At 40.2% G+C, this 13,917-nt stretch overlaps 1 protein-coding gene and 1 pseudogene across 1 annotated transcript; one reads left to right on the top strand and one right to left on the bottom strand.

The window, feature by feature from the left end:
* Positions 1 to 1,946: 1,946 nt before the first annotated feature.
* LOC122147429 (leucine-rich repeat transmembrane neuronal protein 2-like) lies at positions 1,947 to 6,115 on the bottom strand. The gene is made up of 2 exons (XM_042769991.1): positions 5,584 to 6,115; positions 1,947 to 5,035 (listed from the first exon to the last, which is right to left on the bottom strand). Exons 1-2 carry the CDS (start codon positions 5,585 to 5,587, stop codon positions 3,402 to 3,404), a joined length of 1,638 nt encoding a protein of 545 aa, XP_042625925.1. The 5' UTR covers positions 5,588 to 6,115; the 3' UTR covers positions 1,947 to 3,401.
* Positions 6,116 to 9,340: 3,225 nt separating this feature from the next.
* LOC109048771 overlaps positions 9,341 to 13,917 on the top strand; it is a 44,323-nt pseudogene continuing 39,746 nt past the window's right edge.

Genomic DNA, 13,917 nt, shown 5'->3' with positions numbered 1-13,917 from the left:
CCAAAGCTCAGATTTTACAGAATTATTTTCTCAGCAATAATACAGTTTACATTCTCTGCTCACCAAAAAAGCTCAGAGGATGTATGTATATACAGTATGCTGCACTTCACCAACCTACCACTATTTAGATCGTATTTAAATCAAGAATCAGTGGGCTAGATGATCATTTTCAACCAATGTCAATCATTGTGTGTTTATAATAGCATTTTTAAGCAGATTTGAGAACTATTCTGCTGTGGGCTAGAGTGGAATCTTGGTCATGCTGTTGCGTTTGATGCCAGTCGTTCAGGCAGGTTGTTATCTCGCTTTAGAAGGGCAGATGAGTACCGGGTTATGATAATGTTAATGATATCAGAAGCCATTTACTTCAGAAGGGCACCTTGTCTGAAGCCAGACCAAATACCCTGAGTGCAGCATCCTTAAAAGCCTTTCAGCCATCTCTGTATTCAGCACGTTTGATACATGATAGACTTTCTACAATCCTTTTTGTAGAAGATAGTTAAAAGGAAGGCAAGTAAGACCTTGGGTACCTAAAGAGCATATTAGACCAAAACGTTTATAAATTGTAACATTTTTATTTAAAAATATACGTCTTAAGGAAAAAAAAAGATCTTTTCAGTTGGCCACATCTTTACCCACTATACAGATATGAAATAGTACATATTACAATACAAAAAGGAAAACGCTGGGCTTTGGGGAGAGGAGGGTGAGAAGCATTCATTTTTGCACAAAGAAGTTTTTGGGTTGGCCAGAGTGAGCAGCAGGACTTCAGCGTATGGCAAAGTACCCCCCCCCCCACCACCAAAAAAACAAGAGTGCAAATTAATTCATGTTCAGGTCTTTTTTTTTTTTGGTGATTGGTTATTAGCTGATAGTTTAAACAGATTACAGTGTTCATCAGTATTTCATTAGGAAGTCTTTTTTCCCCAGCGTATATATCAGATCAGGATGTGAGGCTCATCTGTTTTTTTTTTTTTTTTTTTTTTTTTTTTTTTGGGGGGGGGGGGGGGGGGGTGCTGATGTGTTCACGTTATCTTTAAACATGCAATGTGTTTTTGAGGAATGCAGAAAGCAAAGGTCAGCTTCACTAAATCTAAAACAAAGCAACACCATTGGTGGTGGTTCTTGGCTCAGTAAATTTTAGCTGTAGTTTTCCTCGTTCAGTCCAACAGCATCGAAAAATGCATTTTGGAATGTTATTTCTCAGCTACGTGGACCTACATTCCCTTTTTTATTTGTCTTTACCAACATATAAATGTTTTGCAGGGTTGGAGTTAGTAAAAGAATTTGAGCAGCTGTTCCTCACTCATGGTATTTTACAGCACCCTCTAGAGGACAACTTTAATCAGTCTCTTAAGGCATGCTTAATTTCGGTATTAAGTTTTTTTGACTGTAATTAGGAAGGTGGCAATTTTTGTGTTTAACACCAAAAACCTCTGCCTGGATATGACTACATTTCTTTATTTTTAGACATTTTTTTCTTAAGCTATATAGCTTGATGACTAATTTCTTTATTCAGCAATGAGGCAATAAGCCTTATTGCAGCGCAACTAGGGTGGCGTTCAGAGCTTTCCATCTATTGCCCAGGATGTTGTCAGTCACCGTTTTGTCATGCAGTTCTTTTTTTTCCTCTAATGGTTTCTGTACCCTGATTTAGCCTCAGCCGGTGGCTCCTCAGATGCTCATTGACTTCAATTAGATGCTAACCAGTGTGTTTTGTGTTCCCTGTACCCCCTTGTGCATCCCTACCCCCAACTCCTGATTGCAACACAAAGAGCTTCTGCAGCAGCAGCTTCTTTAGTTTGATGCTAATGTCTGTCCTCTCAGTGCTGCATACAAATGTCTCCTGACCCAGCCTCTCGCCGTCTTCTGCATGCTCTCCTGAGAGCAGCGCTACACTTTACTTCAGCTTTTTTCTCTGTTTCTGTTTCTCTTTAGTGTCCTTGGTATGAACCTCTGTATATTTCTTGCACAGGCGAAAAAAGGCCTTTTTTGTCTTTATGGGTTAAAAGGAGCAAGGCTATGAAGTAATAACTCTTGTCTTTTTTCCTTTTAAATACTGCTTTTTTTACTGGCTGAAGGCTGAAACTTGCAGGGCAGAGGTTTTGGGTGATAGAATATTAGATTCATTTTCCCTGAGCTTAATTGACTCAATGTTGCAGCTGTCAGGTATGGTTATGCTCTTTGCTGCATTCGAACAGTGCGGCAAACGCACGCCTGTATTTTTAGGAGGCAATTCTCAGTGTCCTCTGCATGCCTTCTTTTTCTAACTCTTCCCATCTCCCTAGAAAGGTGTTCTCGCTGGTGTTTGCTTCATCGTCTAGCATTCTTTGATGGTCTCTACCATTAATTAATGATGCAGTGATCTAAGCAGCATTGTTCTATCACAGTGAGGATGTCAGTGTTTGAAGCCATCTTTTGTAAGAATATATGCACAATGATAATTGAGGGATTGCCTCTGTTTAACATTTAGTAAATTCCTGCTGAAGTCATAAAAGAGGGAGCTTGTTCGGACATTTTGTTAGAACCAGTGCAGAGCGATATTGGACATTAACCTTTTCACACAAAGTGCTAGGCTTTAAGATTTCAAGGAAGCAGACAGAGTTTATTGAATTTACCAAATGCAGAAACGGGAAGGCAGTTAAGTGTTCTCATTAGTTTAAATTTAAGACTTGATCAAAGTGAAATGATCATTTCTGGCACATAAGGAAGCCAAATAATTTGAGTGGGTTGAATTCCCTGTTCAAATTTCATTATGTGGCTCAATTTTTATCAGTATTTGTTTTCAATTTAGAAAATGTGATTTTAAAAAATATGCTTTTTGCCCATCTGTTTTTTTTTTTTTTTTTTTTTTTTCTCTCCCCAAAAGTGAACTGTGAGTGAGATCTATAGTGTTGCTAACGTGCATCAAAAGTCTTTTTTATTTTTTATTTTTTTTTAAAAATACTTTTAAATTTGCACTGCTCAGCATATGTAACACTATTTTCCCATGGAATAAAATTTCACCATTTATCAGAAGATATGTTATTTTATAAACTGTTTTCTGGAGCACAGGGTTCCAGGCGGTTTGGCTATAGATTTCTCATTTCCTCTGTGCTGCAGAACACACAGTACACAAACTGGTGATGCTGTGATGCATCCAACCTTCCTCTGCTGAGATTGATTGCCCCAACTAGATATGAACCTTTGCATTTGTATTACAAAAATAAACTTGTTGATTTCTCTATTTCCTCTTTTCGATTCATCCCAGTCATCTCAAGCTTTCATAGATTTCCAAAGCTAACAATTTCAAAGAAATATTCTTCATACAAACTGAAAAGGGGGAAAAAGGTCCAAAAGCAAACCCTGTTTCTTTTGAAATGGACAAATGGTTAAACCCAGAAACTGCAGGAATAAATAGTTTATACTTCACACTCTTTATAAGGCAGTTGCTGACATTTGCACTGCCCATAGCCATTGATGATCACAAGTGCACCCTCTTCGTGACTGGGCTCGTACTCGTTATAGGGCACCTGTGTGGCTAGGTCGGCCATTGGCTGTCTCTGCTGGGTCCTCATCTGACGCCGATTCTGAATGGCCGAGCAATGGCGGATCCGCCTCAGAGTGGGAGGGCAGCATTTCCGTGATATGTACACTACAAAAATGATGAGAAAGAATGAAAACAACAGAGCCATGGTGCCAATGATGACCCTCTGGGTCAGCACTGTGTTGTCCATTGCGGAGTAGTCCTCTGTAATGTCTGCCCCCTCCACTGTCATGGTAGTAGCGAGGGCAGTGCGTGGGGGTTGTGTGGTGGTGGTAGTAGTAGTGACAATCGTAAAGCTCCCAAAATCCTCTGCATAGAAGTCTTGCGTAGGGGTCTGCATATTTCCGAACAGGGAGCTTGTGATCTCAGGGAGCATAGCCTCTGTGCTGGTACTGGTCAGTACGACTGGGGCAGAGAAATTTTGGCAAAGTTGAAATCCGTAAACGGCATCCAGTATTTCCTCGCCCTGTGCGTACTCAGGACTGTGGCAGAGGATAGAATGCTCCCATCGACCCTTAAAGGTGCTCAGCCAAGTGGCCAAATTGCAGATCCGTTTGGTACATTCCCAAAGGTTGCTCGAAAGCCCAATCACATTAAGGGACTTCCACATATCCATGGTTTGGGTATCGAGGCTGGTCAGTTTGTTGTTATCCAGCAGCAGGATCTTGAGGTTGGGCAAAGTATCAAACACTTCGGGGGTGAGTATACGTATCTCGTTCCCAGTGAGATCCAGTTTCTCCAGAGTTGTCCATTTCCATTCCATGGTGCATGTTAAATTGTTGATCTTGTTCCACTGAAGATAAAGGAACTGGAGGGTGACCAGACGAGGGAAGTGCGCCAAGTTAATCTTGGTCAAGTGATTGTGTTCCAAATGGAGCTCCCGCAGCTTAATTAACCCAGCAAAGCCGTTCCGGGCCAGGCTACGGAGCCGGTTGTTGCTCAGGCCAAGGTATTCCAGGCTTCGGCAGTCCCAGAAGGCTCGCACAGGCGTTGTGCGCAGTGAGTTTGATCGCAGGTGTAGGATCTGGAGTTTCCGTAGCCCGTGAAAGAGCTCAGGCTCCAGAGCTGTCATCTGGTTGAAGGAGAGATCCAAGATCTGAAGGTTGATGAGGTGGATGAAGGTTGTGTTTGGCAGCTTGGTGATGCGGTTTGAGCTCAGGTTAAGGTCCTTGAGCTTGTACAGCCCCTGGAAGGCATCCTCATGCACGATGGTTATTTGGTTATGGTCCAGGTGAAGCCAAGTGAGCTGGGTGAAGCCAAAGAACTGGTCTGAGCTGAGCTCGCTGATACTGTTGTGTCTGAGCGAAAGTCCAAGGGCCCCTTTACTATCCTTATCCACACCATTTGGGGGCGCCAGGAGCCCCTGCGTGTCGCAGTAAAACTGCAGGTCTTCACATCGGCATTTCTGGGGGCAGGTTGTGCATGACACAGGAGGGAGGCACAGTAGCATGCTGATCACACAAAGTGCCGCTGGTGCTTGTCCCACCAATGGCCACCTTGAATGGAAACCTGGGTGGGTTTAAATATAAGAAAATAAACTGGGGGGAGGGAAATCTAATCTACAGTGTACACAAACGTTTTTTTTTTTTTCAACAGTCAATGCAATCTGGTTGATCCAAGAATTTTAAGAATGTTGAAGGGGAATGTTCAATGACTTGCACTGCTGGTTATGTTTACTTAAGTAATTTTAATGCATAAATTAGCCATCCATATGTTTGAACTGAAGTATTAGCTTTTTATTCACCGTTTAATTTATTTTTTTTCCTAGGATGTAGTTTATCATTTATCTTCTTTTTTTTTTTTTTTCATCCCAGTTTGCCGTAATTATTATTATTTTTTTTTAATTTTAAGTGGCTTGTCAGTCATATTTTTTCTCCCTTTTCCTGCTGCAAATTACTGCTTGTTAAATATTACAAGTCTACTAAGTAAAAAAAAAAAGGAAAGCAGCTTTTTAAATATATAGATGTTTCTAGAGACCCTGCCAGTCACTGTCCCCCCTCCTATTCACTACATTGCCTATTCAGGTCCAGACTCTGTGAATAAAAGGGCTAACTTACCCATTCTTTTGTGTACATCGGTGGCTGCATTCAACTGTCTTTTTCCGCAGACTTTTGGAGCATCCAGATGGAAGAGAAATCCACAGGGAAAAAAACCTTTTGGGGAAATACAAAAGGAATCAAGCTCTTCAGAAATAAAGAAGTGCGGTGCCCCCCCAGCTGAACCAAATTCAGGAATTCCATGTCCTGGGATGCTGTTTTTTTCTCTTTTCCGGTCTGTCCTTTCTTCAGTCCTCCTATTCAATCCCCAGATTAAGAAAAGACAAACATTATTTGCTTTCCAAGAATCCTTAAATTTGAAGTTGATGATTTGTATCCAAAGCAGCACCGCTGAGCAGATCCCACCGTCCCTTAGCTGCCTCTTTCGTTTTCCACCGCAATGATGTCAGCTCAGTTGGTTAATTGAAGATCTCGCTTTCCTCTCTCATTGCTCGAGGTCCTTCATCCCTAACTTGTTGATGGCAGGCAGAGGCTGCACTTGCGACGCCAGTTCCGTGTGGCTCTGCTGTGTTGTGTGGAGTTCTCTGCACCGAGGAAGAGGAGATGCAGTGAGGGGAAAAGCAGAGGAGAGGAGCTGAGATGTTATTCTGTGCTTTTGTTGCAGCCACTCACTGCTACAGAGTGGTGGCAGGCTGGCGTCGATCATCAGTGCAGTTTCTCTCTCTCTCTCTCTCATGCGCGTTTTTGGTTCGCTCCCTGGCTCGCTCACTTTCCGCCTTGCACACTTGCACAGTGCTTTGGCGCTTGATTCAACGCACCCTCCCCCTCCCTTACTTTTTTTTCCCTCTGGTTCGTCACAGTCATAATATTGATAACTGCAACGTGTTGCGGCAGTTCACAGCAGAAATTAACAGTTACATTAAATCTCTTCTTGTGCTTCCGGTCTGGTCAGGTTCTATATTTTATTTGTGTGTGTATATGTGTGTGTGTTTGTGAAGGATATGGGTAATTTGCTTCTTAGTAGTACATTAAAATACATATTAGATGATTTCAAATTTTGTTTGTGTTTTAGGGCGTCTACTTCAATTAAATGTTGATGAATGAATTTACAATCTAATTTAGTTGGCACAGGAAGCTGATACTTCATTTGATATACGATGACTTGCAATCAGATTGTTCCTTTCGCTCCCTCTCCCTTTCACTCATTCAGGTTTTCAACACGAAACGCGTCAGAAGCAAACCGACGTCACAGAGACCTTTTATACTCCTGTCGATCTGCGGTGGTGGGGACAGAGTCTGAATGCTGGACTTAATAGAGCATTTACACTGCATAGCCCCACAGGAGATTTCACTAAACATAAGACGTGCACAACATAGCTGTTGTCTGCATTTTTCTCAGCTCCTCTGTCTTTTGGATAATTTTTCTATGTGTGGGTTTGCTTAATGTAATGGAAATGAAACCGTTGCTTTTTTAATGAAATCAAGCCTGACGTGTTGGATGACAGCCTATCATGCTTACTGGCTAAAAATGGTTGAGAAATGAAATGTATAAGTCGATCAGAAACTTTGTCATTTTATTTAATATTTTATTAGTTTGTATTTAATATTTTAATAGTATGCATTTGTATACGTTTTTATATATTTCATATTACTTATTTATAATAAACAGGTTTCATTATTTAGTCAACTTTTTTGTTTGCTCACAGACTTAAAACTGCAAAGGCATTTTCTGAATGCCCCTTTAAAACAATGCTGCTACTGCCATCAATGTGCTGCTTTTGTAACACATTCTCTGCTTTCAGTAAATTTCAAGACATTTATTGCTACATGTCAAATCGCCTGCTGTGAAAAATCATTCCTGTTATGTGTAATTGTTGGTCTGTTGAAGTTGGACTCTTTGCTTTGTGACTTTTTTTTCCCTCCAGAATCTCATGGAATGAGTTGTATTTAGGACCTCCTGTCACGTTAAAAAGTTAAACTTTTTTTAACAATTTGTCATATTTCAGTCTTCTGGTTTTGAATACAACGATAGGTATCTAAATGTAAACGTGACTCCTAACCAGCCCATTAATACAAATCTTTCTTTTATTCAGATAAGCCACAGTCTAGTTAAGTGTATAGTTTGGCACATCCCTATTTATATTTTTTATTTTTGTGGTTTCTGCTGTGCACACGGTGACTGTGGGTTGTGCTAAAATTGCTTTCGTGCCATTGTACCCACTGTGCTTAATTTGAACATCTGTTTTTCTTTTTTTCTTTTTTTTTTTTGTGGTGGTCACTTTCTAAAATGACCTGGGCTGTTTTGTGTGCGTATGATTTATGTTTGTCTTTTTTTCTCCATAGGTCATATTACTTTCTTTACGGATACTTTTTTCACTGGTGTGTAATCTGCTCTCAGGGGATGTCTCTGCTGAGGAGGACTATTTTAAAATCTTTTTATTTTTTCCACCAATCCATGAGGAGATTTGTTTATGCTGAAAGCACAGCTCAACTTGACCATTATTAATTATATGTGTGAAAACGCCACGTAAACTAGTGTGAGGAGTCAAATGACTGGCCAACTAAGTAGAGCTGCTCGAAGCAAAATCAGTATTGAGGGATCCAAGTCATTTCGTCCTCCGGGGGAACATGCGATCATATAGGTAATATCGTCGAGTTTTCTTAGTTGGGCTGTGGATGAATGTACCATTGGCGCTAATCTAGGTCATTTTTGTTCAACTCAATGAGCAACTGATCTCAAGGCTAGTGATTTAGAATTGACAGTCCCTCACCATTACGCTGTAGAGTCTATATTGCTCTGAAGTGCTTTTATCTAACTGGCACAAAATCAGTAGGGTATTAAAGCCGATGGCATTCACTTGCCTCCTGCCATGTACCACCCAATGGGGTGAGGATGTAGGGGGGCTGAACTGCCAGTGCCACTGCCATATTTCATTGACTGTCACGCTTTTGCTACTTGTGCCCCTGTGACGGCCTTCCCCCAGGCTTTTTTTCCTGTGCTAGAGATTAACCTACCCACTGCACATGAGCAATTTTGTCTGGGGCATGTGTGAGTGAGATCCACTCTCCCAAAACTAGCCAACCTGGCTTGAAGCGCTGGAGAAGTGATCGCCTTGTAAAGTGTGGAAATTGCTCAGATTTATCTCCGACATCAATTGCAATCATTCTGTTGGCCAACATGTGAACTCTGCTTGACCAGGCTTAACTCCTCCTGCCTACCTTCCTCTGAACTTTGTGTATTGTTAAAAGCTGTCTGACCCATCACATAATGGGTTTTGTTTGAAGATGTAAGTGCCTTACTTACATTTTAATCCTTGAAGGTTGGGGATGGAAGAATCAGACACCAGTTCAAAAGAATTTGTCGCTTTTTAACTAATCTTTAAGTATGCCTTTGCCCTACATCCTTTTTTTGTGTTTTGTTTTTTTGTACTTGCACTGCAGGAGAGCTATTTGTGCCATGAATTATTTCATGGACTGCTTAAGCCCAGCTCAAGAATGTGACAGACAAAAAACTCTGGATTTTTGAGCTGAAAAATGTATTTGTGAAAGAATGTGGGCGGGTGCCTCCTAACAGTACCACAAGTCACATTAGTCATACAAAACAATAATCGCCAAAGGGGGGTAAAAAGAACCTAAAACCCCTTCAAAGTTTTCAGGAATGAATTGAAATGTTTGCCACAGGGGGTTGTAACCATCTAAGTGACTCATGCGGTTTAACTTTTTTTTTCTTTCTGTGTAGAAAATACATCTGATCCATCATCTCTTATAAGTTTGTCTTGTCCTTTCACTCCTCAGCTTTAACTCCCACCTGTCGTTTTTCTTTTTCCCAGGGAGCCTGACTATAACAAGTTTAAATGAGCCTAAGTATATTTTCCCCTGTTTGTTTTTATCGCAGGCTGGACATAAAGAGAAGAGCGATGCCCTGAACACGGCTATCGACAGGATGACTAAGAAGACCCGTGACCTGCGCAGACAGGTCTGTTCACTTTGAAGCACTGCACAGAATCACATTTATTTTGATTATAGGTGTCAACAAGAGTACTTTACGTCATTCTCCTTAATAAATCATGAGTGTCCCTCTTTAGATGTATGTTATGTTTACGTTGCGTATTAAAAATGAATACACCAAACCCAGGTGCTTTGAGTGATCATACACTAGCTAAGGATTTGTTTGTTTGCGTATTCATAATTTCAGCTGCGGAAGGCTGTGATGGACCATGTGTCAGACTCTTTTCTGGAGACCAATGTTCCACTGCTGGTATTGATCGAGGCTGCCAAGAATGGTAATGAAAAGGAGGTGAAGGAATATGCCCAAGTTTTCCGTGAGCACGCCAACAAACTGATTGAGGTAGGCACCTGTTTTCTGCTCCATAAAGTGCCAATTACTGTCCCTCGTCTGTTGCAGATTTTAACTTCTGGAATTGTTTCAAAACAAATGATGGAACATTATTTGTTGTCCTCCAGACTAGCTATTCTTTTGTTTAACATGGCATCTCGAATAGAGCACACGTGACTTGAAGCTAACTGGTGATTGCAGGATTGTTGTCTTTTAAGACATTTGTTGACATGTTTCATAGTTTTCTGTTTTTATAAATTCATATAAGCCCTTTAGGGGTTTTGTTGTAGAAGTCTGTTGAAATGCACAGACCAGTCCTGATCCAAAAATTGATTTTGTGCACTGTATCTAATTGCTTTTATAGTATTTGTGACTAACATGAGAATAAATTTGATTTGTTTTGCCATACTAAATTAAATGAAGAGATGAGTCAGGATAGACAGCCTAACTGACTATGGTGGTGGACCACTGAGTGCATCTAATTTTTAAAAAAAAAAATGTTCATATTTAAGGATGCTGTGCTCGAAAGGGGATGGTTTAAGAGTCTCTTCTTCTCCGAGAGGGTTTTGGTATGTTGACAGCATGCTTGAACGTGCTGCAGAGAAGTTGCATCTCTAAATTCAATCCCCATCAAAGCATCGCTTTTGTAACAATTTCTCTGCCTTCAACAGATTTCAAGACAATTGCTGTCATACTTCAAATTCATAGCTGTGAGCAATGTTCCCATTGTTATGCATAATTGTATATATTGTGAGAACTATGATAGTTCTGTGCAATAGAAGTTTTTAAATATTTTTCCTTATTTGTTAGGTCGTTAGATATTTGTAGGATGTCTGTCAGTTGCCCTATTGATGAGCTACGCCCTTCAACATGAGCCTGCAACATCCTGATTATACTAGATACTACATGAGAATAATATATAGATTTACAAATCAATAATTTAAAAGTGCCTTATGCCATCCACAAAACAGAAAAAAAATAGAAGCTGTTACTTCCGCAAGTAGTTAGTACACACTTGGAGGGTAGAAACTTTCCATTCTGATTCCAACATTCAAGCTTATGTAAAAAAACGGAATAAATTTAATCGATAGTCGGCGCCATCACTATTTATGTGGGAATTTATGTCTCTCTGTCATGACTGCTTGATCCAAGCGAGCATGTCCCAGCCCTTTTATCTTTTATGCTTCATATTTTTTTTGTGAAGTGTCAGACAGGAGTCGAAGTTATACTTTATAGTGCGGTACAAATGCAGTAAGGCTCCAGCCAGGGAATCACTGCATTTGTATGGGCAGTCACAACTGTGAATCACATTTTAAGCTCAGCCAAAGATTGAAACTCCTCTGAGCCCAAGGTTAAGTGTTGCCTCGGTGGGAAAATGCGAAACAGCTGGTTTTCCAGTGTCTTATTGATGGACTTCACAAGAAATCTGCATTGTCATGTCTGTTTGCGGCGACCGTATTCATGACCGATAAATAGGCCGTGTCCCTTGTGGGGTTTTATTTTCCAGATAGATGGTTTTTATGACGAATCACTGGGGGTTTTATATCTCGTGCTCGCATTGGCAGGGCCAGTGACAAGCTGACAGAAATGTTAGCTATCCTCATTAGTTTTTCAAATCTGTTCATCTTAGTCCCTGTGGTAACACATCGTCCACCGACATTTCAGACTGACCTCTCCCCACAGGGGGCAGACCCGGCCCTCGTGTGACACGCTGCGTACAGGGGAAGACTGGTGAAGGAAATCAAAGTGAAGGGAAAAGGAGGGGTAAAAGCCTCAGTCTCACGGGGGGCTAAAGATAGTCAAAGCACAACACGTCTCCAAAAAGTCACATCCGTCTCCCTCTCTGCCTCCTTCCTCCCTTTCTCCTCTCCCACACGTTTTTCTTTGCCTTGATTTGACACCAGCCAGTGGTCGCACCATATGGGTTTTTCAAACTTAATCCAAACATGGATTACATGAACAAAGCATGGGATCATTTTTATAACTGCATTTGAGGGGTATTTACAAATGATTGTGGTTTGTGTTCTTCCCTCACTTGTGCCAAGGCAAGGTCTGTGTTTGTCCTTGAATATGTTAAATGCAAGCTGCTGCATATTTATATTTTTTTAAATTGTTGATGATGTGTGAAAGTGTAATCGCACATCTTTATCTGCACTGGTAGGAACTTTTATTGAAACTGTAAACAGCTTAGAATTAGACTGAGTTATATAACTCGACGAACATTTTTTTTTTTTAATAACAACATTAATAAAAATTATAATAATAGTAACTTATTGAACATTGTCTTTTTAATGATTTTGCTGCCTTAAAAATACTGAGACTTGTTGGGCAGTTTGGAAAAGTATGGAATTTGATTTTTGAATGCTGCACACTGCTTTTTGATGCACTATGCCTGACGTCGCATCATCCAGGTGAATGCTGCACACTGGTGGTGGATGAGGAGATACCCCCTCACAATGTAGGAGCGCTTTGAGTGCATAGATAAAAAGAAGCAGAAAAGCGTTATATAAATGTAATGAATTATTAATTATTATCATTATTACTTAGTTTTTTAGCCGGAGAGTGAACCAACTCCAGGGTACGGCTAAAAGCAGCCTAATGTTAGTGTAATCTATTAACTAAATGTATAAAATATTTTTAATATGACTGAATTTTGTATTTAACATAATTTAATAGAAACATTGTAAGTTACTAATTAATAATGCTTACATTTTCTCAGTTATTCAAGCAGCAGCTACAAAAAATGAATAAAGAACATTTACATGATCAAAGAACATCATCACTGACTAGTACGAGTTTATGCATTTCTAAAAAAAACCACTCCCGTTATAGTCAGTGAAGCTGTCCCCACTGTATGTTGAAGAAATCTCCTATACTCTCATCACATGTACATGTATTTGACTATCGTCGATACACATACTATCATCTATCGGCACAACCCTAGTGTATATGTGTGTGTTTGTATTTGTTATAAGATTTTTTAAATGAAAACCTGCTTTTACAAATGTGGCCCACGTGCCATAAGTGAGATTTATAGTCTGATGAAGGTTTTTTTTCTTCCTCTGTTTAGTTTAAATATGGATGTAGTTATTGCTTTAGGGAGGCCATTTAATTTGCAGTACAGTGAAGCATCAATGGCTACGACAGGGATGGAATTGCTGCCAACTCTTCCCTCCCCTCACTGTCTTTTTACTCCTGCAGAAGGCATGAAGTTGACACTCTTTAAGGGCTGGAAAAAGTGCCAACTATGTGTCGTCTCATATCTCTCTCTCACTCTCACTCTCTCTCTCTCACTCTTTTTCTCAATAGTGTTCTCACATATTCTCACACTATTTGTTAATTTTCCTTTTTCCCCATTTTGAAAGCCACTTATATTGACTTTGAACTTCCGAGCTTGCAGGAAGAGCAGCAGGATTGGCTCTGAGTGTCAGTTCTTGATCGCAGAAACACAGTGGCGGTTCGCTTTATATAACATGAAATGCATAATTCCTGAAGCGGGATAAAAATAGAACAAGCTTAGTTTTATTGCCTCAAGGCCTTTTTCTCAAAGGTTCCTGGCTGCTCAAGGAACACTGAGATTGTGCAGGGACTAAACTACTGTACGACAGAAAATGTGAGAGAGACAGGAAGCACAAAAGGAGAGAGAGTAGACCAAAATGAGTGTTCCTGTTTAATAAATGTCATAGATTTTCTTAAATGGATACTCAACCCCAAAATGAAAATTTTGTCATTAATCACTTACCCCCATGTCGTTCCAAACCCGTATAAGCTTTGTTCGTCTTCGGAACACAATTTAATTTAATTCAATTTTCAGCGGATATTCTCCAAAATTACGCACTACATTGATGCAGAGAGACACAGAGGAGATGTAGAAAAGTATTCTCATCGCTTCACAACATTACAGTTGAACCACTGATGGCAGATGGGCTATTCTGACAATGTCTTTCATACTTTTCTGGACCTTGACACTGTTATTTACTTGGCAGTCTATGGGACAGTCAAGCCTCCTGGTTGTCTTCCAAAATATCTTAAATTGTGTTCCGAAGACGAACAAAGCT

The sequence above is a fragment of the Cyprinus carpio genome, chromosome A14 (genome assembly GCF_018340385.1).
Source record: "Cyprinus carpio isolate SPL01 chromosome A14, ASM1834038v1, whole genome shotgun sequence".
Classification (NCBI taxonomy): Eukaryota; Metazoa; Chordata; class Actinopteri; order Cypriniformes; family Cyprinidae; genus Cyprinus; species Cyprinus carpio.
This window is presented reverse-complemented; position numbering and strand designations above follow the sequence as displayed.